The 21,686-nt window shown below is 42.0% G+C and overlaps 1 protein-coding gene across 1 annotated transcript in view; it reads left to right on the top strand.

Annotated features, from left to right (window-relative positions):
• LOC126262205 (N-terminal Xaa-Pro-Lys N-methyltransferase 1) overlaps positions 1–21,686 on the top strand; it is an 84,219-nt gene that overhangs the window by 34,392 nt on the left and 28,141 nt on the right. The window contains exon 3 of the mRNA XM_049958625.1: positions 12,389–12,572. Within this exon, the coding sequence (XP_049814582.1) occupies positions 12,389–12,572 (184 nt within the window). The remainder of the gene's footprint in view (positions 1–12,388; positions 12,573–21,686) is intronic.

Below are 21,686 nucleotides of genomic sequence, written 5' to 3'. Positions count from 1 at the left end.
ATGTTACACTGCAAAATATTCCACCGAATCTGACAGTAGTAATAGATAATGCACACACCACTCTGTTGTGATAGATAAAGCTCCAACAATGCAGTACAGGAAAGCAGATATTTTGCTTTGGTTAGAAAGAAATGTTCCATTAGATAAAGTTCAGCAGTGCATGTATAAGGCGGAGTTAATAGAACATATAGTGCTGTACAAGCCAAACACTGCATCTACCAGGTTAAACAAACTAGCTAACACTAAAGGGCATAATTTAATCAGGATTCCTCCTTACCATGCTCATTTAAATCCAGCTGAGAATATACGGGCATAGGTGAAAAGGAATGCGGCAAAAAACAAGAAATTTACACTCAGTGAGGATGAAATGCTGATAAAAGAAGATATTCCAAATATTACACCACAGGATTGGCCTTGAGTTGTCAGTCATATCAAGAAGGTAGTTGGGGAGAGGGGTTCATAAGGGACTGTGACAAGTTTTAAGTAATACGTTAGTTCTCTTGTTGCCATGTTAAAATGTGCTCATTTTGCCAAAACATAGCAGTGTCACTAACCAGCTGAAAAATAATTTGCGACAGCATCCTGAAACAGTATAATATTAAACTAGTAAGTGAGGGCAAGACAGGTCAGTAGTTTATGAAAAAGGCCATTCTCAGTAAAAAAGAAATCAAGATTAACTTCTTCGCATATGTTGTTGCGGAACCCACAGCAATTTTTGTTTCCCTATCTATTGAAGTCCCTAAAAATTACACTATGTCATTGAAAAATCTATTGTTGCTTAAATATCATGCTAGATATGGGAGTTTTGCATATTAATCAGATGGCAAAATACTCTGTTCTTTGCAGCATGCTATGATTTGCCAAAATCTTATTTTGATATCTCAGACTGTTTATGAGATATGAGGGATCTGTGAATATTTCATTCTGGCTTTTTCACTGACGCATGCGTTCTTCATGACAGAGTGCTCTTTACATACATTCCATTTTCTTGAGATTGGAGACAGATGGCAATATCCTTCCAAGTTTAAAGAAGAATTCAATATGTTATCTACATTTCATACGGAGCAACATATTCCATAATATGTGTTGTTGTTGTTGTGGTCTTCAGTCCTGAGACTGGTTTGATGCAGCTCTCCATGCTACTCTATCCTGTGCAAGCTTCTTCATCTCCCAGCACTTACTGCAACCTACACCCTTCTGAATCTGCTTAGTGTATTCATCTCTTGGTCTCCCTCTACGATTTTTACCCTCCACGCTGCCCTCCAATGCTAAATTTGTGATCCCTTGATGCCTCAAAACATGTCCTACCAACCGATCCCTTCTTCTAGTCAAGTTGTGCCACAAACTTCTCTTCTCCCCAATCCTATTCAATACCTCCTCATTAGTTACGTGATCTACCCATCTTATCTTCAGCATTCTTCTGTAGCACTACATTTCGAAAGGTTCTATTCTCTTCTTGTCCCAACTGGTTATCGTCCATGTTTCACTTCCATACATGGCTACACTCCATACAAATACTTTCAGAAACGACTTCCTGACACTTAAATCTATACTCGATGTTAACAAATTTCTCTTCTTCAGAAACGATTTCCTTGCCATTGCCAGTCTTCATTTTATATCCTCTCTACTTCGACCATCATCAGTTATTTTACTCCCTAAATAGCAAAACTCCTTTACTACTTTAAGTCATAACATGTGGAAAATACAAATTCATAGCAACCCTTATTTTTCACTACAAACTTTAAGAATTTCTTTCAGTAGTTTATCTAATATCGAAATATCACAATAACTATGACCATTAGCTATGTGATAAGCACTCATCATGAAGCTGATGAAATAAGCTAAAAGGAGTGCAAGAATCAAAGTTTATTACTGAATAGTTTCTTTAAAATCATTTGAGAAAGATTGCAGATCAGCTGGCTTACATGGCTTGCTGTTCACGCAGGTAAGCTAGCCTGACAGGTTCCGTGCTGAGTAGGTCTCAGATTATAGACATCTGCTGACGTGCTCAGCACATGCTGGCAACTACGCTTCCCTCAACTCATTCCATACTAAACAGTCAAAAGTCACAACTAAGTTTAAATGCACTGTAGTGTAGATGTGTGGCATTTAGCCAGCGTGTGTACAAACACAGTTAACTGCTTCTCTGTCTAATACACTCTCAATCCCTTGCAGCACTTCACTTACCACAGAGCACGGACAACCGTGCGTTTGATGGGCAAATTTAATGGCAGAAAGACATTCTGAACAAAGAGGTTCACAGCAATGAGATGGGTTTGTGTAGAAGAAAACGTTGAAGCAGTTGGGTAGATAAGAGACATATGTGCAAGCCACTAGCCCAAAAGGACATTTACGTTAAATGTGCTTCATCTCAGAAGCCGTTTGGAATAGGGCATAAGTCTATACGATTTTTTGTTCCTTAAATGAGCATTCGTGGGACCCCCTGTATTATCAGACGTGTGATTGTGAAGAACTTCCCCTGCACCTACAGTTGCTGAAACTGTGGTGTCCTGCTATGCGGTAAAGAGATAGCAGGAGGAATGCTCAAAAGTGTGCAGCTTCGCAAGCAGCAGTCAACTGAAGTAGCTGCCCATTAGGAACAATGAAACTGACGAGTACTCAGGATGAGAATGCATTTCTATGCCGGTGCCACAATATTTTGTACAAGCTGTATGCTGGCTGTGCCACACAGGTTAAAGACAGGCCACTGAGCCAGAGCCAAAGCCGTCACCTGTGTGAACTGCAATTCCAAAAGAATCTAAACATGTACTAAAAGACATAATGAAGAATTCCATTTCATGGCATAGCAGGGAAAAATAAGTGTATCTCAACACTAGGAATACCAACTACCTCGGCTGGCTGGTGTATCTGCTTAAATACTGGTCTACCAGCCCATAGGATAGGCTGTAATGATCCTCTATCATGTAAACCTTTTGTTTGCTGAGGTGTTGTCATTAGGAACATTAACAGATGTGGGCGTAGCTGTTGTAGTTGCTGAGTGGGGTACGAGACGAGCACATCACTACATTTTGAATGCTTGTAGTATTTCTTTTTCTTGCTTCACACAATTGAGGAGCATTTTTTCAAAACTCGAGAAACATAAAAAAGTAGTGTGGAGCATGGTGTGGAGGCAATGGTCGGGGCGGAAGTACTGGCGGGGTGTAGAGCTGATAGTCATGGAAATGGGTGGGTGCAGCGCACTTGGGTGAGCATGGGAGGCTTCTTATGTGTAACAAGTTGCCCAGTGGATGTAGGTGGAACCATATGCTGTTGGAATGTTTTGTTCAGCTGGAACATTTTGTTCAGTGCAGTAAGATTGTTCTCCAGGCAGCAAAAACACTGCAGTATGATGTCGTTGAGTGAGTTGTCATATCTGGTAGGCAGTTGCCTTGGGTAGCATCTGCGATTCAGCATGCACAGTGCAGGTTCTGCAACACAGTGGCAAAGTCTGCACCACCATCCACACTTGCATGCAGAAGAGTCGAAACACCGATGGGACCACCATAGACATGTGACACGTGGTGGGAGAGTAGCATCCACCACGCAACAAGTTGTTTTGTCGTCTGGCGGCCGCTGTTGGGAAGTGCTGTCCCTTGTGAGGCAGTTATTGGGCTGAGTCGTGTCATCTCACATTCGGATTGAGGTGTGAGGTAACGGCTAACTGCCGCAGTGGGGAGGGGATGCCGGCTTCTTCAGTTATGGTCGGGTGAATTCGTGATACCTTGCCCATCTGGAATGGCTTGGTGACTGGGTGTTGTGCTCAGTGATAATCCATTGAATTCGTGCAAGTTTGGGTTCCTGCCTTCGCAATGCGAGTGGATGTTGCAGCAAGGCAAGATGGCTGCCATTGTTGTCGGCATCAGTTGGGCAGAATAGTAGGGCAGAAAAAAACATCCGAGCACTGTTCAATTGGTTGAAAGACACAGTTGTGAAAATCTTTACCACCTGAACATGGTGCAGTCAAAACAACAGCGTTGATAGGAGCACGCTGTCTAATCAGTTTGATAGCGTGTCTCTGTCCGACACTGTAATGACACTTCATATCTGAATTTAGGTCCCTGGGAGATTGTTGGATGTGACATTGTGGATCACCAAACATGTTGATTATTTTTTCCGTGTCCAAATGAGCCATCTATTGTGCATTGATGGAGGATGGAACACTGTAGGTGCATTGGGCAGTGAGTACTCTACACAACTGTGTCGATGTTTCAGGTTCAGACACCATTTGATGCTTTGCACTTGAATGTTCTATGTCGTAGCATGGCACGTAAAACAAGGATGCAGGAAAATTACTGTCAGTTTGCAAGATACATTTAGCAGTGGAGTGCGATAATGGCAGCATTGTCATTTTGTGGTAATCATCTCGGTAGCAAAGCGAGAAAATATGGCGTGATGTGGTAGTTGGAGCTCACTAATGTGGTACTCTGGTTCATAGTGATAGTAAATGATGAAAAACACAGTGGTGTGGAGTACACAACACACTTTATTTTAAAGAAATTTGATACATAGAAGAATACACAACATGGTACACTCAAGTCACTGGGCGAACTGAACTCTTATCATCAGTTGTCAGAGATAAAACTGTGAATTGTTTACTCTGGACAGTGGCGCTAATGTTCCCACATATGCAAAGAGGAAAGTTAAAAGTTTTGTTAATATGCACATATAAATTTACTTTCTTCTGTTTCTTTTTATCTTTAACATTAATTATAAAGAAAGCCACTGTATTGCAAGTTTTGCATACAAAAACAATACTAGTATCATATTTTTCCATAAATGTTTGATGAGCATAAGTGCAAAATAGTAAAAAACATTATATAAATGCAACACAAAATATGGGCTACAACAATACTACACTGGGAAACCATTGATCACTTTCAACAATGTTGTCATAAAACTCGTCTGCTCCTTCTGGTACAGTAAAATGTCTTATACGTTTTAAGATATACTTTTTCTTTTCCTTGCAGATCCTGTAAATATTTTGCAAGGTGGCTGCTTTCCTCACGTCCTGGCTGTAGTTTCTGGATTTACATACCTCAACCTCTACAGGGCTTCCATGTCCACCCCATTATCTGAATGGTCAGCGTGTTGGATTACCACACACAGGGGCCCGGGTTCGATTCCCAGCTAGGGAGGGAGATTTTCTCCCCTCATGGACTGGGAGTTGTGCTGTCTTCATCATCATTTCATCCCCATTGTCAATGTGCAGGTCACCCTATGTGGCGTCGCACTCAATAAGACCTGCACTTGGCGTCTGAACTTCCCGACTGGGAACTCCCAGCCACTGGCACCATACACTTATTTCCATTTACAAAGCTGAGCAGTTATTTTGAAAGGGCGTTTAGTGCAATGGACCTTTGCTTCTCAGTCCTTATTTAGCATCTAGACGATGCCTTGTTGTTCCAGCACTTTATAGTGTTTAGTTGGTGAAAGACTATCTTCCTTTTTTCCAGTAGTCTTTATCCAATTTACCAAACGCTCGGTCAGGATTATAACTGTGACCACAAGTAGGGAAATAATAAGCAGTGTCTTAAATTTTTTGCTTTCTTCAATGAATGTCATTAGTATGCATATCATAACTGTACTTTTATTTTGAATGGTACAGGAACCAGAAAAAAATAATAATTTTATTTTGACTATTTTCCGGCAGAGATGCCTCAAGGTTTCTGAGCGAATCAGTAGAGCACAGGTTATTTGGTTGCATCCTTTCAATCCTTCTGTTTCAATCTAAGTATAAAAAGTAATGCTTTCTCTTGTCTGTGCTCTAGAATGAATCATAATGCACAAACTGTATAGCCAAATGTATCTTGAATAGAGTACTTCACATATGGAGAGTTATGGTATTGGCTGATTCTGACATACTTTAACCACATTTGGAGTTTCCTCCTTCTTTATTGCACACAACTTCATTACATCATGTTTGTGCAACCTGTGGTTTGTTAATAACTGATTTTGTTCTACAGATCTGATTCCTTTTGGAAGTCTGTTGTGGCACATAAAGGTATTGTCTGGCTGCCTTTTATCATTACGCTTTACCTTCTTGAAACCGTATTCTTCCTTCTACATGAATTCTCGACAGAATAATAGAAAAACTGGTAGAAGTTGTTTTCAGAGATCATCAATTTGGATGCCAGAGAAATGCAGCAACACATGAGGCAATACTGAATTTACAACTTACTGTAGAAGATAGCTTAAGGAAAGGGAGACTTACATTTGTGGAACTTATAGACTTAGAAAAAGCTTTTGGCAGTGTTGACTGGAATCTCTCTTCGAAAGTCTAAAGGTAGCAGGCATAAAATACAAGGAGCAGAAATCTCATTACAACTCGTACAGAAACCTGACCACAGTTATTAGAGTTGAGGCACATGACAAGGAAGCAGTGGTTGACAAGGGAGTGAGACAAAGTTGTTGCCGGTCACCGATTTTATTCAATCTGTACATTGAACAAGCAGTAAAGGGAACCAAAGAAAAAATGGAATAGGAATTAAAGTTCAGGGAGAAGAAACAAAAACTTTGAGGTTTGCCGATGATATTGTAGTTCTGTCAGAGACACCAAAGGACTTGGAAGAGCAGTTGAACGAAATGGACAGTGTCTTGAAAGGAAGATATAAGATGAACATCAACAAAACAAAACAAGGGTAATCGAATGTAATTGGATCAGGTCATGTGATGCAGGGTAATCACATTAGGACATGAGACACTTGAAGTAGAAGATGAGTTTTGTTAATTGGGTGAACAAAATAACTGATGGTGGTCAGAGTAGATATGATATAAAATGTAGACTGACAACTGCAAGAAAAGAAATTTGTTAACATTAAATATAGATTTAAGTGTTAGGAAGTCTTTCAGAAAGTATTTATACAGATCTAGCCACGCATGGAAGTGAAACATGGATGCGAAACATTTTAGACAAGAAGAGAACAGAAGGTTTTGAAATGTGACACTACAGAAGATTAGATTGGTAGACCATGTAACTAATGAGGAGGTACTGAATAGAATCAGGGAGAAAAGAAATTTATGGTACAACATGGCGAGAAGAACAGATCGATTCATAGGACACATTTTGAGACATCTGTAGATCACCAGTTTAGTACAGGAGGGAAATTGGGGGAGGGGGTGGTAAAAATTGTAGGAGGAGACCAAGGGATGACTACAGTTAGCAGATTCAGGAGGATGCAAGTTGCAGTAGTTATTCATAGATTAAGAGGCATGCATGGGATAGAGTAGCATGGGGAGTTGCATCAAACCCATCTTGGGACTGAAGACCACAACCTGCTTGTTCCCAGCATTGATTGGGCTTTGGTCTCCAGCTCATGGTAATGAAGACAAGTCCCATCACCAGTCACAAGTTTTCACATAAAATCTCTGGATACTGGCTGTGACATTGAAGGATAACACTGCACATGTCCTGCATTGCTGTGTTCGTGCTGAAGTAGGGATTTGGGAACCCATCTGGTGGACAACTTCCCAAGCTTAAGGTGGTCATGTACTATGTAGTGCAGACTGCTTATGGCAAGTCCTGTGGCTGCCTCCAGTTCCGTGAGTGTGATGCACATTTTCTCCTGAATATGCTTTCCACTCTTTCAATGTTGGCAGGTGTTATCACAGTCACTTTTCTTCCAGAACTGGTTCCTTTCTCTGTTGATGTAGGATATCTTTTTCCAGCCATACACCAAATTGTAAATTGGTTTTCATGATGGTACACACTCTGCGTACTGCCACCAATTGCCTGTGAATATCCTAACTGTTTGCGCCCTCCTTCCACAGAAATTACATCATCCATTGCTGTCCTTGATGATCACTCTCCCTGTTGTGTGCTCACATAATGACAGCAGTTGGGTAAATGGACTGTACTGTGCAGGGATGACATTGTAGTGATTGTCCTATCATCAACAGGTAGACCAAAGTATTACACACCTGCAACTGTAATGATGTGTCAGATGATGCACCCTGTATGAGGGGAAAAATAAAGGGGTCAATCAATATTGAGGCATTGTTATTTTGTTTCAACAGCATGCTGTCATTGAATTCCTGTCAAACAGGAAAAATATGCTACTGAAATCCATCCAAGACATCAGTGTGTATATGGAGTTGAAGTGTGCAAGTCTTTGTCACTGAGAATGAAATCACAACACAACTGGCAGTAGGGCCTAGTACAATCCACAAAATTGTTTGAAGCTTGGGTTACTACAATGTTAATATCTGTTGGATTCCCTGTTTACTGATTGCAGAGCACAAAGTTCAGAGAAGAGCCATAAACCAAAATTTCTTCAGAGCTTTTGAAATGAAGGGTATGGTTTAGCGATGTTGTGTAAGGCAGTGAAACTAATTTCATCATTATGGGCATGAAACAAAATACCAGAGTATGGTATTGTAACATTCAGACTCACCCTCACAAAAGTAAGCAAGAATAGTTTGCCCTACTGGGAGAGCTATGACCAGCATCTTACAGGATGTTTACATTCTGCTTCATTTTTGAACTTTGACAAATCATGAATGCTGTTTGCTACATACAGACACTTGTGAGACACAGCCATGCATTCCACAATAAATGACACAGGAAAAAGATCATCCCGAAGCACAGTAACATGCAGTCTCACACTGCTTGTGTCACTGGGTAGAAAATTGGGACATTTGAGTAAGGAGGACTTCCCCACAGTTCCAACTTGACACTATCTGACTAACATCTTTTCAGTTCTGTGAAAGAACAGCTGCAAGGGTAATGCTACAAGATGCTGGAGGACATCCAAAAAGCAGTGTCTTCGAGCAGTTTGAATGGGCTTATAGATCAAGGGCATCTTCTAACTTAAAGAATGGTGAGAAAATGTGTCCAAAAAATGGAAACCTTGTAGATTAATATGACATACATGGCCTCTATAAAAATAATAAATTAGGATTTATAACAATGGATTGCACACAACTTTCAGTATGGCACACAAACAATTTAGATATTTATTTTGTGCTCTTATTGCAAGTTTTTTCTTACTGTCAAGCAACTGAATTACTGATTTATTAATAAAAGCACACATCTCCAGCTCTCAAATGTGTTGTTGTTGTGGTCTTCAGTCCTGAGACTGGTTTGATGCAGCTCTCCATGCTACTCTATCCTGTGCAAGCTTCTTCATCTCCCAGTACTACTGCAACCTACATCCTTCTGAATCTGCTTAGTGTATTCATCTCTTGGTCTCCCTCTACGATTTTTACCCTCCACACTGCCCTCCAATGCTAAATTGGTGATCCCCTGATGCCTCAAAACATGTCCTACCAACCGATCCCTTCTTCTAGTCAAGTTGTGCCACAAACTCCTCTTCCCCCCAATTCTATTCAATACCTCCTCATTAGTTATGTGATCTACCCATCTAATCTTCAGCATCCTTCTGTAGCACCACATTTCGAAAGCTTCTATTCTCTTCTTGTCCAAACTATTTATCGTCCACGTTTCACTTCCATACATCGCTACACTCCATACAAATACTTTCAGAAATGACTTCCTGACACTTAAATCTATACTCGATGTTAACAAATTTCTCTTCTTCAGAAACGCTTTCCTTGCCATTGCCAGTCTACATTTTATATCCTCTCTACTTCGACCATCATCAGTTATTTTGCTCCCCAAATAGCAAAACTCATTTACTACTTTAAGTGTCTCATTTCCTGATCTAATTCCCTCAGCATCACCCGACTTAATTCGACTACATTCCATTATCCTCGTTTTTCTTTTGTTGATGTTCATCTTATATCCTCCTTTCAAGACACTGTCCATTCCGTTCAACTGCTCTTCCAAGTCCCTTGCTGTCTCTGACAGAATTACAATGTCATCGGCGAACCTCAAAGTTTTCATTTCTTCTCCGTGGATTTTAATGCCTACTCCGAACTTTTCTTTTGTTTCCTTTAGTGCTTGCTCAATATACAGATTGAATAACATCGGGGAGAGGCTACAACCCTGTCTCACTCCCTGCCCAACCACTGCTTCCCTTTCATGCCCATCGACTCTTATAACTGCCATCTGGTTTCTGTACAAATTGTAAATAGCCTTTCGCTCCCTGTATTTTACCCCTGCCACCTTTAGAATTTGAAAGCGAGTATTCCAGTCAACATTGTCAAAAGCTTTCTCCAAGTCTACAAATGCTAGAAACATAGGTTTGCCTTTCCTTAATCTTTCTTCTAAGGTAAGTCGTAAGGTCAGGATTGCCTCACGTGTTCCAACATTTCTACGGAATCCAAACTGATCTTCCCCGAGGTCGGCTTCTACCAGTTTTTCCATGCGTCTGTAAAGAATTCGTGTTAGTACTTTGCAGCTGTGGCTTATTAAACTGATAGTTCGGTAATTTTCGCATCTGTCAACACCTGCTTTCTTTGGCATTGGATTTATTATATTCTTCCTGAAGTCTGAGGGTATTTCGCCTGTCTCATACATCTTGCTCACCAGATGGTAGAGTTTTGTCAGGACTGGCTCTCCCAAGGCCGTCAGTAGTTATAATGGAATGTTGTCTACTCCCTGGGCCTTGTTTCGACTCAGGTCTTTCAGTGATCTGTCAAACTCTTCACACAGTATCGTATCTCCCATTTCATCTTCATCTACATCCTCTTCCATTTCTATAATATTTTCCTGAAGTACATCGCCCTTGTATAGACCCTCTATATACTCCTTCCAGCTTTCTGCTTTCCCTTCTTTGCTTAAAACTGGGTTTCCATCTGAGGTCTTGATATTCATACAAGTGGCTCTCTTTTCTCCAAAGGTCTCTTTAATTTTCCTGTAGGCAGTACCTATCTTGCCCCTAGTGAGATAAGCCTCTACATCCTTACATTTGTCCTCTAGCCATCCCTGCTTAGCCATTTTGCACTTCCTGTCGATCTCATGTTTGAGACGTTTGTATTCCTTTTTGCCTGCTTCACTTACTGCATTTTTGTATTTTCTCCTTTCATCAATTAAATTCAATATTTCTTCTGTTACCCAAGGATTTCTACTAGCCCTCGTCTTTTTACGTACTTGATCCTCTGCTGCCTTCACTACTTCATCCCGCAGAGCTACCCATTCTTCTTCTACTGTATTTCTTTCCCCCATCCCTGTCAATTGTTCTCTTATGCTCTCCCTGAAACTCTGTACAACCTCTGGTTCTTTCAGTTTATCCAGGTCCCATCTCCTTAAATTCCCACCTTTTTGCAGTTTCTTCAGTTTTAATCTACAGTTCATAACCAATAGATTGTGGTCAGAGCCCACATCTGTCCCTGGAAATGTCTTACAATTTAAAACCTGGTTCCGAAATCTCTCTCTTACTATTATATAATCTATCTGATACCTTTTAGTATCTCCAGCATTCTTCCATGTATACAACCTTCTTTCATGATTGTTGAACGAAGTGTTAGCTATGATTAAGTTATGCTCTGTGCAAAATTCTACCAGGTGACTTCCTCTTTCATTTCTTACCCCCAATCCATATTCACCTACTATGTTTCCTTTTCTCCCTTTTCCTACTCTCGAATTCCAGTCACCCATGACTATTAAATTTTCGTCTCCCGTCACTACCTGAATAATTTCTTTTATCTCATCATACATTTCATCTATTTCTTCATCCTCTGCAGAGCTAGTTGGCATATAAACTTGTACTATTGTAGTAGGCATTGGTTTCGTGTCTATCTTAGCTACAGTAATGCGTTCACTATGCTGTTTGTAGTAGCTTACCCGCACTCCTATTTTTTTATTCATTATTAAACCTACTCCTGCATTACCCTTATTTGATTTTGTATTTATAACCCTGTAATCACCTGACCAAAAGTCTTGTTCCTCTTGCCACCGAACTTCACTAATTCCCGCTATATCTAACTTTAGCCTATCCATTTCCCTTTTTAAATTTTCTATCCTACCTGCCCGATTAAGGGATCTGACATTCCACGCTCCAATCCGTAGAATGCCAGTTTTCTTTCTCCTGATAATGACGTCCTCCTGGGTAGTCCCCGCCCGGAGATCCGAATTGGGGGACTATTTTACCTCCGGAGTATTTTACCCAAGAGGACGCCATCATCATTTAACCATACAGTAAAGCTGCATGCCCTCGGGAAAAATTACGGCTGTAGTTTCCCCTTGGTTTCAGCCGTTCGCAGTACCAGCACAGCAAGGCCGTTTTGGTTAGTGTTACAAGGCCAGATCAGTCAATCATCCAGACTGTTGCCCCTGCAACTACTGAAAAGGCTGCTGCCCCTCTTCAGGAACCACACGTTTGTCTGGCCTCTCAGCAGATACCCCTCCGTTGTGGTTGCACCTACGGTACGGCCATCTGTATCACTGAGGCTTGCAAGCCTCCCCACCAACGGCAAGGTCCATGGTTCATGGGGGGAGGTAGAGGAAGAAATTTTCCAATTTATCTGAATGTTGTTATTTCTTTTTCAGATGAAAGATCCACCTTCACGTGAGACTGCCTTGGATTGTGGAGCTGGAATTGGACGGATAACTAAAAACTTACTTCTGCATCATTTCCAAAAAGTAGATTTGGTGGAACAAAATAGTATCTTTTTGCAAGAAGCAGAAACATACATTGGAAACAGTAAAAAGATTGGAACCTTTTTTAATGTTGGTGAGCTGAATTAAGAAAAAGCAAAATATTAATGAAACAATGGAAAATCTTGTTTGGATTATCAACAGTATTATGTAAAGGATAAATTGCTACTCCCCGTCAAGATGACGCATTGAGTTACAGATAGGCATGACAAAAACACTGTTACCTATAAGCTTTTGGCCAAAGTCTTTGGGCAAGCACACTATTAGCTCCAGCTGCTCCAGCCAGATTGCAACTAAAATGCATTGAATTGGAGCAACAATCAGAAGTGGTGTGGGGAAGGGGCAGGGATAGTAATGTAAGGTGGGACAAGAGGGATCAGTGCTGCCTGACAGAGCATGAAGGGACTGGAGGTGGCAGGCTTACCAGGTGCAATGTCAGGAGAATGTGTGGAGGGAGAAGGGGGTGGGGAAATGGAGCGGAAAGGAGAGAAGCAGAGGAGTGGAAAAAAACTGGTGGGTGCACTGGCAAAGAGCAGCACACAGTGAGGGTGAGGGGAGGCGAATTTGAGGCAGTGACAGGACAGAGGGCGCAGAAACAACTGGGTGGAGGGTATGGGAACAGTAGGTTACCACAGGTTGGGACTAGAGTGATTTCGGGAATGGAGAATGTGTTGTAAGGATAACTCCCATCTGAATCCTGTGGCATAGGGTTGGGATTGGGAGTGGCATAGGGATGGACTAGGATGTTTGAAGGTTGGGTGGATGATGAAATACTATTTTAGGAGGTGTGGGAAGGATCTTGGGAGAAAGTGAGAGCACAGATGAAGTGGAAGCAGGTGGGTAGAGGGTGTGGGGACAGTAAGTTGAGGCCGTAATGATTTTGGGAGTGGAGAACATGTAAGAATAAATCACATCCCAGATGGCTCACATTGTGAAGCTGCCATTGAAATCAAGTATGTTATGTTCAGCTGTATGTCCTGCTACTAGTTGATCCACTTTGCCAGATAGGACGAACAGGGGATAGTGAACATATACAGAGAAGGGCAGCACAAATGGTCACAGGTTTGTTTGGCCCATGGGAGAGTGTCACCAAGATGCTGAAGAAAGTGAACTGGTTCTCTCTTGAAGATGGACATAAACTATCCCGAGAAAGTCTACTTACAGTGTTTCAAGAACCAGCTTTAAATGATGATTCTAGGAATATACTACAACCCTCCACTTATCGCTCACATAGGGAATGTGAGGACAAGATTAGATTAATTACAGCACGCACATAGGCATTTAAACAATCATTCTTCACACACTCCATGCATGAATGGAACAGTAAGAAAACCCAATAACTGGCACAGTTCCACGTATCCTGTGCCATTCGCATCACAGTAGTTTGCAGAATATAGATGTAGGTGAATGAATTCCAATACTACCCACACAACACACCAGGCGAGATGTCAGGCATTATCAACCCTTTTCACCACCTCTCTCACCAATGGAAGCTAGGTGGTTCCTACCCACATATTACTTCTTTCCAGACAATAAGTAGTACATGTACCAAATTTGGTTAAATTGTATCTAGGAGATGTGGAACATGCATACATACATACATACACGAACATCCATTTAGAATGGATGAGTCACATAAGACATAACTCTCGTTTTATTTCATGAACGGTTCCAGATATCAAGACAAGGTTTTTCACAAGTGATAGTATACTTAGGAACATGTACTTTGGTACTTGATTAAGAGTCTTTAACTCTTGTGTTGATCGAGATATTGAAGCAAGTATGTATTTTTAAATAGAATGGTATACTTTTTTTAATGGCGCCCAAAAGTGCATGAAAAGATGATTACAGTGATATAAAGATTTTTAATGTTGAGGTTAAAACTCTTCACAAAATAATCCAAAACTATTCTAAAATTGAAGGGCAAGTCAGCAAGAATGCGTTTTGCATTGTAAACATGTTCATTCCACACTCAGGTCTTTCAACTCCTCACTTCTCGGCGCTGTGGAAGTAGCAGGGAGTGTGATGTCTATCATCAGATCCAAGGGCACCCATATGTTAGTTTGTAAGTGGGTGGGGGTGCTAGACCTTGAAGTATGGAGAATTTTTAATATTTTGGAAGGTGAATGGCAAAAATTCCAGTTCAATCCTGTTACTAACCTGCATAATAATGACTTTAAATCATTTTCTTGAAAGAAAATCACCAAACTTCATTACATTTTGTCCTTTCCATAAGAGGTTGGGTGGGAACCCCTGCCCCCTCCCTTGCCCTCTGGGTATGGGCACCCTCAGGCAGGTCATCTCTGCTTCAACAATTCTTGCATGCAGACATTTACACCAGCGATGCGAAGTTAAGTATGCTATATTATACGGTGAATGGTGGCACAAAACATGTTGTCAGGGAATGTGGTATCAGCTGGAGGAATGTCATTCGCATTTTGCATTGATGTAAATTCCACCTTTATCATCTGTCACTACCTATCAGGCACTTGGAGGACACAATTTTGAAAGTCGCATAACATTTAGCTGCTTTAGTCTACATCGCTTGGGAGATGATACCACATTTTTATAGCATGTGCTCCTTACTCTCGAAGCGGCATTTACGATCCACGATAATTTAAATTTATGTAACATGCTCTACTAGCCAGCTGAAAATAAGCACTGGCTTCGTCAGGTATGATGACAGCAATTGTGAAGCATAAACCTATGTGCAGTGTCATAGGAAATTCCATTGTGGGACCTTAATTCATCCCAGGAATGTTAAATGGAAAAATGTATGCGCAGTTTCTTACAAACATTCTATCTGTTCTTCTAGAAGAGGTACCACTGGCTAAGAGACAGTGTATGTGGTTCCAACATGGCAGCAGCCCTGCTCACCCTTCCTGTGTTGCAATGCAAATACTGAATGAAAAGTTTCCTGGCCATTGGATAGGACGAAATTCTGCAGTACTATGAGCGGCCAGGTCTCTTGATTTGACTACTCTTGATTTCTTTCTATGGGGATATAGAAAGGTGCAGTTTATCGTGAAGCCCCAACTACGCCAGACGATATATGCTGTCAAATCACCACAGTATGCAATGACATATCGTCTGAAGTACTTTCATTTGTTCATGTATCCCTCAACCAGAAATTACTATAACTTGAAGAGAAAAAAAGGGTGGAGAAGATGCACAGACAAAGAGGGTAATGGATGACATGGACATTGATAAGGGGGCGAGGAAGGGATGGACAAAGAAAGGGGAAGGGGGAAAAGGACAGAGAAAGGGTAAAAGAGGGGAGGGGAGAGGACGAGGTAGACAGTGCAAGCAAGAGGAGATGGATAGAGATTTTTTTTGTGGGGGGGGGGGGGAGAAATGGGCAGAGAGAGAGGAGGAGGAGGAGGACATGGACAAAGAGAGGGTCGGAGGAGATGGATAGCGAGAGAGGGGATGGGGGAGGGAAGAAATGGGCAGAGAGAGAGGGATGAAGACATGACCAGAGAGAGGGGAGGAGGAGATGGACAACAAGAGAGGAGAAGAGGTGATGGACTTAGAGGGGGCAAAAGATAGATGTACAGAGGGGGAAGGAACAGATGGCCAGAGGGAAGGAGCAGATGGATAGAGGGAAGGAGCAGGTGGGCAGAGGGAGGGAGTAAGTGGACAGAGGGAAGGAGCAGGTGGGCAGAGGGAGGGAGTAAGTGGACAGAGGGAAGGAGGTGGACAGAGGGAAGGAGCAGGTGGGCAGAGGAAGGGAGTAAATGGACAGAGGGAAGGAGGTGGACAGAGGGAAGGAGCAGGTGAACGGAGAGTGGGGCAGGAGGAGATGGACAGGGAATCACTTGCAGTCAGTGGGAGACAAGTTGAGCATATAATTAAGTAAAGTGGAAAACTACGTTTCATTAAGGAAGGTATTTTATTGGTGCAAATCATCTGTCATTCTAAATAAACTGTTTAGTTTGTTTAAACTCTGTTCTGTCAAGTTACAATTTTGAGTGGTATTTATAGACACGTTTGTCTGGCAGTATGTGGTGTACTTTAAAATGTATTGAGGCTTCTCCAGTAAAAGACAGGTCAGGTATTTTCATTTCCCAATCTAAGAAAGTTAATATACTGGTTTTCTTTTTCTCTTGAATATGGCTGCTTATCACTTGCTTCATATCTCAATTAATACAAGAGTTGAGACGCTAAATCACATACTAAAGTACGTGCCCCTTAGTGTACTATCTTTTTCCAAAAGATTTGTTTTGATACCTGGAACCATTCACGAAACAGAAGGGGTGTCACGTCTAACAAGACTCACCCTGCATACATACTAGCTGCTCCTGACCCTCTCTCTGTCCATGTCCTACTGGCCCTACCTGTACATCTGATCTGTGTCTCTCCCCCTCCTCCCCCCCCCCCCTTTCACAGGTTGTTGGCTGCTTCCCCCTTTTTCCATATCCTCTCCTATCTCTAAGGCCATATGTCCTCCCTCCCACCTCTCTTTGTGCACCTCCTCCTCCCTCTCTTACTGTTCCTCTCCCTGTCCATCTCAAGCCCCCCCTCTGACCATCTCCTCTATCCCCTGTTTCTGTCCACCTCCTCCACCCACCACTCCCTGTCCATCTCCTCCTGCTCCACTCTCTGTCCACCAGCTCAGCCCTCTGCCCGTCAGCTTCTCCCCCACTCACCGTCCACCTTCTCCTTCCGTCTGACCACCTACTCCCTCCCTCTGTCCACCTGCTCCTTCCCTCTATCCATCTGCTCCTTCCCTCTGTCCATCTGTTTCTTCCCCCTGCGTGCATCTCTCTTCTGCCCCCTTCTCCCCCCACCCCCTCCCCTTTCTTGTTATCCATCTCCTCCCCTCTTTCTGTCCATGTCTTCCCCCCCCTCTCTCTCTCTGCCCATTTCTTCTCCCCCCCCCCCCAAAATAATCTCTTATCATCTCCTTCTCTTTGCTTGCATTGTTCATCCCATCCCCCCCCCCTCTATCCACCCCCTCTTTTGCCCTTTCTCTGCCTTTTTCCCCCTTCCCCTTTCTTTGTCCATACCTTCCCCACCCCCTTATCAATATCTATGTCATCTATTACCCTCTTTGTCTGTGCACCACCTCCGTCCTTCTTTTCTCTCCAAGTTAACACTCTAGCGTCAATAGGAAGTTGCTGGTTCTTACACTCACATTATTTCTTTCCATATAATAAGTAATATGTCTGCCAAATTTAGTTGAAATCAATCCAGCGGTTTAGGAGCATCTTTTTCATGTGACTTTGCTCACGTAGAAGTCACATATATTTCATTTGCATTTAATGTATTTCACACATACTTATACACATATCTCACCTGTACCTGTATCGAATTTTGCCCTGCAGTTTTATTTTCGCGCCTATTAATATTTATGATGTTGTACCTCCTGAACTATATGTTGCAGAATGATATATTTTTGTGTGCTTTAAGCTGCATATATGATTATTATCTGCATAATGTGTTTTCAAATAGAGTTAGTAGTAAGGAACTGATGGATCAAAATGTCTTGCATGATGCAGCTGTTTTCCACGCATCTCAGTATTGGACATCTCTCCTGAACTATATGTCATAAAATGATATAATTTTGCTGGTTCATTCAATGGTGTATGGGACTTCTGTGTGCAAAATGTATGACAAATACAATTACTGGTAAAGAAGTAATAAATTGAAATGTCATGTTTGATGCAGCAGTTGTGTTGCATTAACAGTGAAAAGGTAGTAAGCAATAAACTTTTTTCCTTTCATCATTTGTGTGGGTTGTCAGTGAGAAAAAGTTTAGTACAGGTTTGAAGTTATGTGTAAAGTTTGTTGCATGCCACTAAGGGCTCTCATTCTCAAGTACTGGATGAGTATAGTCTGGCTGGTTGTGTGTCACAAGCTATATTACTTTTTCACCCACACCTCTTTATAGGTAGAGCCTTCTCCCCCCATCCTTCTGCCCATCTCCTCTTCTCCCATCTCTGTACCTATCTCCTCCTCCCCTTATCTCACTGCCTAACTCCTCCTCCCCCCATCTCTCTGCCCATATCCTCTGCTGCCCTCTCTCTCAATCTCCTCCTCCACCATCTCTCTCTGTTCACCTCCCCCCCCCCCCCCCCGCTTTCTTTCCATTTCATCCTGACCTCATCTTTCTTTCCTCTCCTCCTACTGCTTCCCCTCCCTCTTATCCATCTACGCCAGTCCTCCTCTCCCTATCTGCCTTCTCCTCCTCCTCCTCCTCCTCCTCCTCCTCTCTCTCTACAGTCATCTCCTCCTGCCCCCTTTTCCTTATCCACCTCCTCCTCCCCCTCTCTGTCCTTCCTCTCCTTAACTCCTCTACTCCCAAGGGGCTCACATCACTTTTGTGTGTAAGCGCTTGGCCACTTCGGGGCTGATGCCCTTAGAGCACTACTTTCCTTTCCGTGCTGCAAGTCTATTCTTTTTCTATTTTTTCCCCTCTCTGCCTTTCTATTGGATCATCTTCTTGGTGTCAGTTGTGCTTTGATTTGGTTTTTGATTTTGGACACTCATTTTCTTCTCTTCTAGCATCCTACAACTTTTCATTCCTATCCATATGGCCACCTTCTTGGATTAATATGCTCTTTTCCAAATTTTAAAGAAAGGCAGATTGTATAGGAAAGATCACCCATTATGGCATATATTGCACTTTTTGTGTCTTTCTTTGTTTGCACCCTCCATTTCTTGCAAAAGTACTGTTCCCAAAATCCAGCATGCTAGCCATTCTGTGGTGTGGGGTGGGTCAGGGAGGGTTGGTCATCAAATACCTGCATGGTGGTAGCCCCCCTGATGATGTGGGAATTGCGCTGTTGGTGCCCGACCTGGACACCGCCGTGCAAGCCAAGGAGTATGTGCCCATCGTGGCTGGGCCACACAGACTCCAGCCAATGGTATACTGGCAAGGTAATGTTTGTGTCACTGGGTGGCACCTGTTCGGAGCCTCCATTCAAAGTGAGTGTTACTATCACAGAAGATTAGCACATGAAACAAATTAAACTGTCTTCCATTGGTGGTCTCACAGCCCCAGCAGTCTCATCTGAAGGTAAGACTTATTGTAATGTGGAGAGGTATGATCCCAAAATGTTTGCTTCCCTGGCAACACCATGGGAGGCGCATAGGACTCGAAAAGTGGCTCCGTTTCGATTAAAACAGACGCCCCTGCTCAGTCACGGGTGCTGCTGGCCTGTGACAAGGTGGGCAACATCCCTGTAATTGTATTCCCCATAACAGTCTTCATATATTATGGGAGTCATCTTCCACCACAGTCTCCTTTAACAGACTAATAATACAAAATCAAATAGGGGTAATGCAGGAGTAGTTTAATAATGAATAAAAAAAAAATGGGAGCACTAATAAGCTACTACGAACAGCATAGTGAACGCATTATTGTAGCCAAGATAGACACAAAGCCCCCACCTGCCACAATAGTACAAGTTTATGTGCCAACTAGCTCCACAGATGATGAAGAGATTGAAGAAATTTATGATGAGATAAAATAAATTATTCAGATAGTTAAAGGAGATGAAAATTCAATAGTCATGGGGGACTGGAATTTGATGGTACGAAAAGGAAAAGTTGTAGGTGAATATGGAATGGGGCTAAGGAATGAAAGAGGAAGCCACCTGGTAGAATTTTGCACATACCATAACTTTATCATTGCTAACACTTAGTTCAAAAATCATGAAAGAAGTTGTATACGTGGAAGAGGCATGGAGACACTGGAAGGTTTCAGATAGGTTATATAATGGTAAGACAGAGATTTAGGAACCAGGTTTCAAATTGTAAGACATTTCCAGGGGCCGATGTGGACTCTGACCACAATTTATTGGTTGTGAACTGTAGACTAAAACTGAAGACACTGCAAAAAGGAATTCAGACAAATGGGACCTGGGTAAACTAAAAGAACCAGGGGTTGTTGTGAGTTTCAGAGAGAGCGTTAGGGACCAACTGACAAATGCAGGAGAAAGAAATTCAGTTGAAGAAGAATGGGTAGCTTTGAGAGATGGAATAGTGAAGGCAGCAGAGGCTCAAGTATGTAAAAAGATGAGGGCTAGTAGAAATCCTTGGGTAACCGAAGAGATATTGAATTTAATTGATGAAAGGAGAAAATATAAAATAGCAGTTAATGAAGCAGGCAAAAAGAAATACAGACGTCTTAAAACTGAGATCGACAGGAAGTGCAAAATGGCTAAGCAAGGATGGCTATAGGACAAATGTAACGAATAAGATAGATACTGCCTAGAGAAAAATTAAAGACACCTTTGGAGAAAAAAGAACCACTTGTATGAATATCAAGAACTCAGATGAAAAAAGAGTTATAAGCAAAGAAGGGAAGGTAGAAAGGTGGAAGGAACACAGGGTGGTCCATTGATAGTGACGGGGCCAAATATCTTACGAAATAAGCATCAAATGAAAAAACTAGAAAGAACGAAACTCGTCTAACTTGAAAGGAGAAATCAGATGGCGCTGTGGTTGGCCCGCTAGATGGCGCTGCCATAGGTCAAATGGATATCAACTGCATTTTTTTAAATAGGAACCCCCATTCTTTAATTACATATTTATATAGGACGTAAAGAAATATGAATGTTTTAGTTTGACCACTTTTATCGCTTTGTGATAGATGGCGCTGTAATAGTCACAAATGTATAAGTACATGGTATCACGTAACATTCCGTCAGTGCGGACAGTATTTGCTTTGTGATACATTACCCATGTTAAAATGGACCGTTTACCAATTGCGGAAAAGGTCGATATCGTGTTTATGTATGGCTATTGTGATCAAAATGCCCAACGGGCATGTGCTATGTATGCTGCTCAGTATCCTGGACGACATCATCCAAGTGTCTGAACTGTTCGCTGGATCGTTATTTAAAGAAACAGGAAGTGTTCAGCCACATGTGAAACGTCAACCACGACCTGCAACAAATGATGATGCCCAAGCAGGTGTTTTAGCCAATGTTGTGGCTAATCCGCACATCAGTAGCAAACAAGCTGCGCGAGAATTGGGAATCTCAAAAACGTCGGTGTTGAGAATGCTGCATTAACATCGATTGCACCTGTACCATATTTATATGCACCAGGAACTACATGGTGACAACTTTGAACATCGTGTACAGTTCTGGCACTGGGCACAAGAGAAATTACGGGACGATGACAGAGTTTTTGCACGTGTTCTATTTAGCACTGAAGCATCACTCACCAACAGCGGTAA

The sequence above is a fragment of the Schistocerca nitens genome, chromosome 6 (assembly GCF_023898315.1).
Source record: "Schistocerca nitens isolate TAMUIC-IGC-003100 chromosome 6, iqSchNite1.1, whole genome shotgun sequence".
NCBI classification, from domain to species: domain Eukaryota; kingdom Metazoa; phylum Arthropoda; class Insecta; order Orthoptera; family Acrididae; genus Schistocerca; species Schistocerca nitens.
The sequence above is the reverse complement of the archived record's forward strand: the minus strand, read 5'-3'. Positions and strand labels throughout refer to the sequence as shown.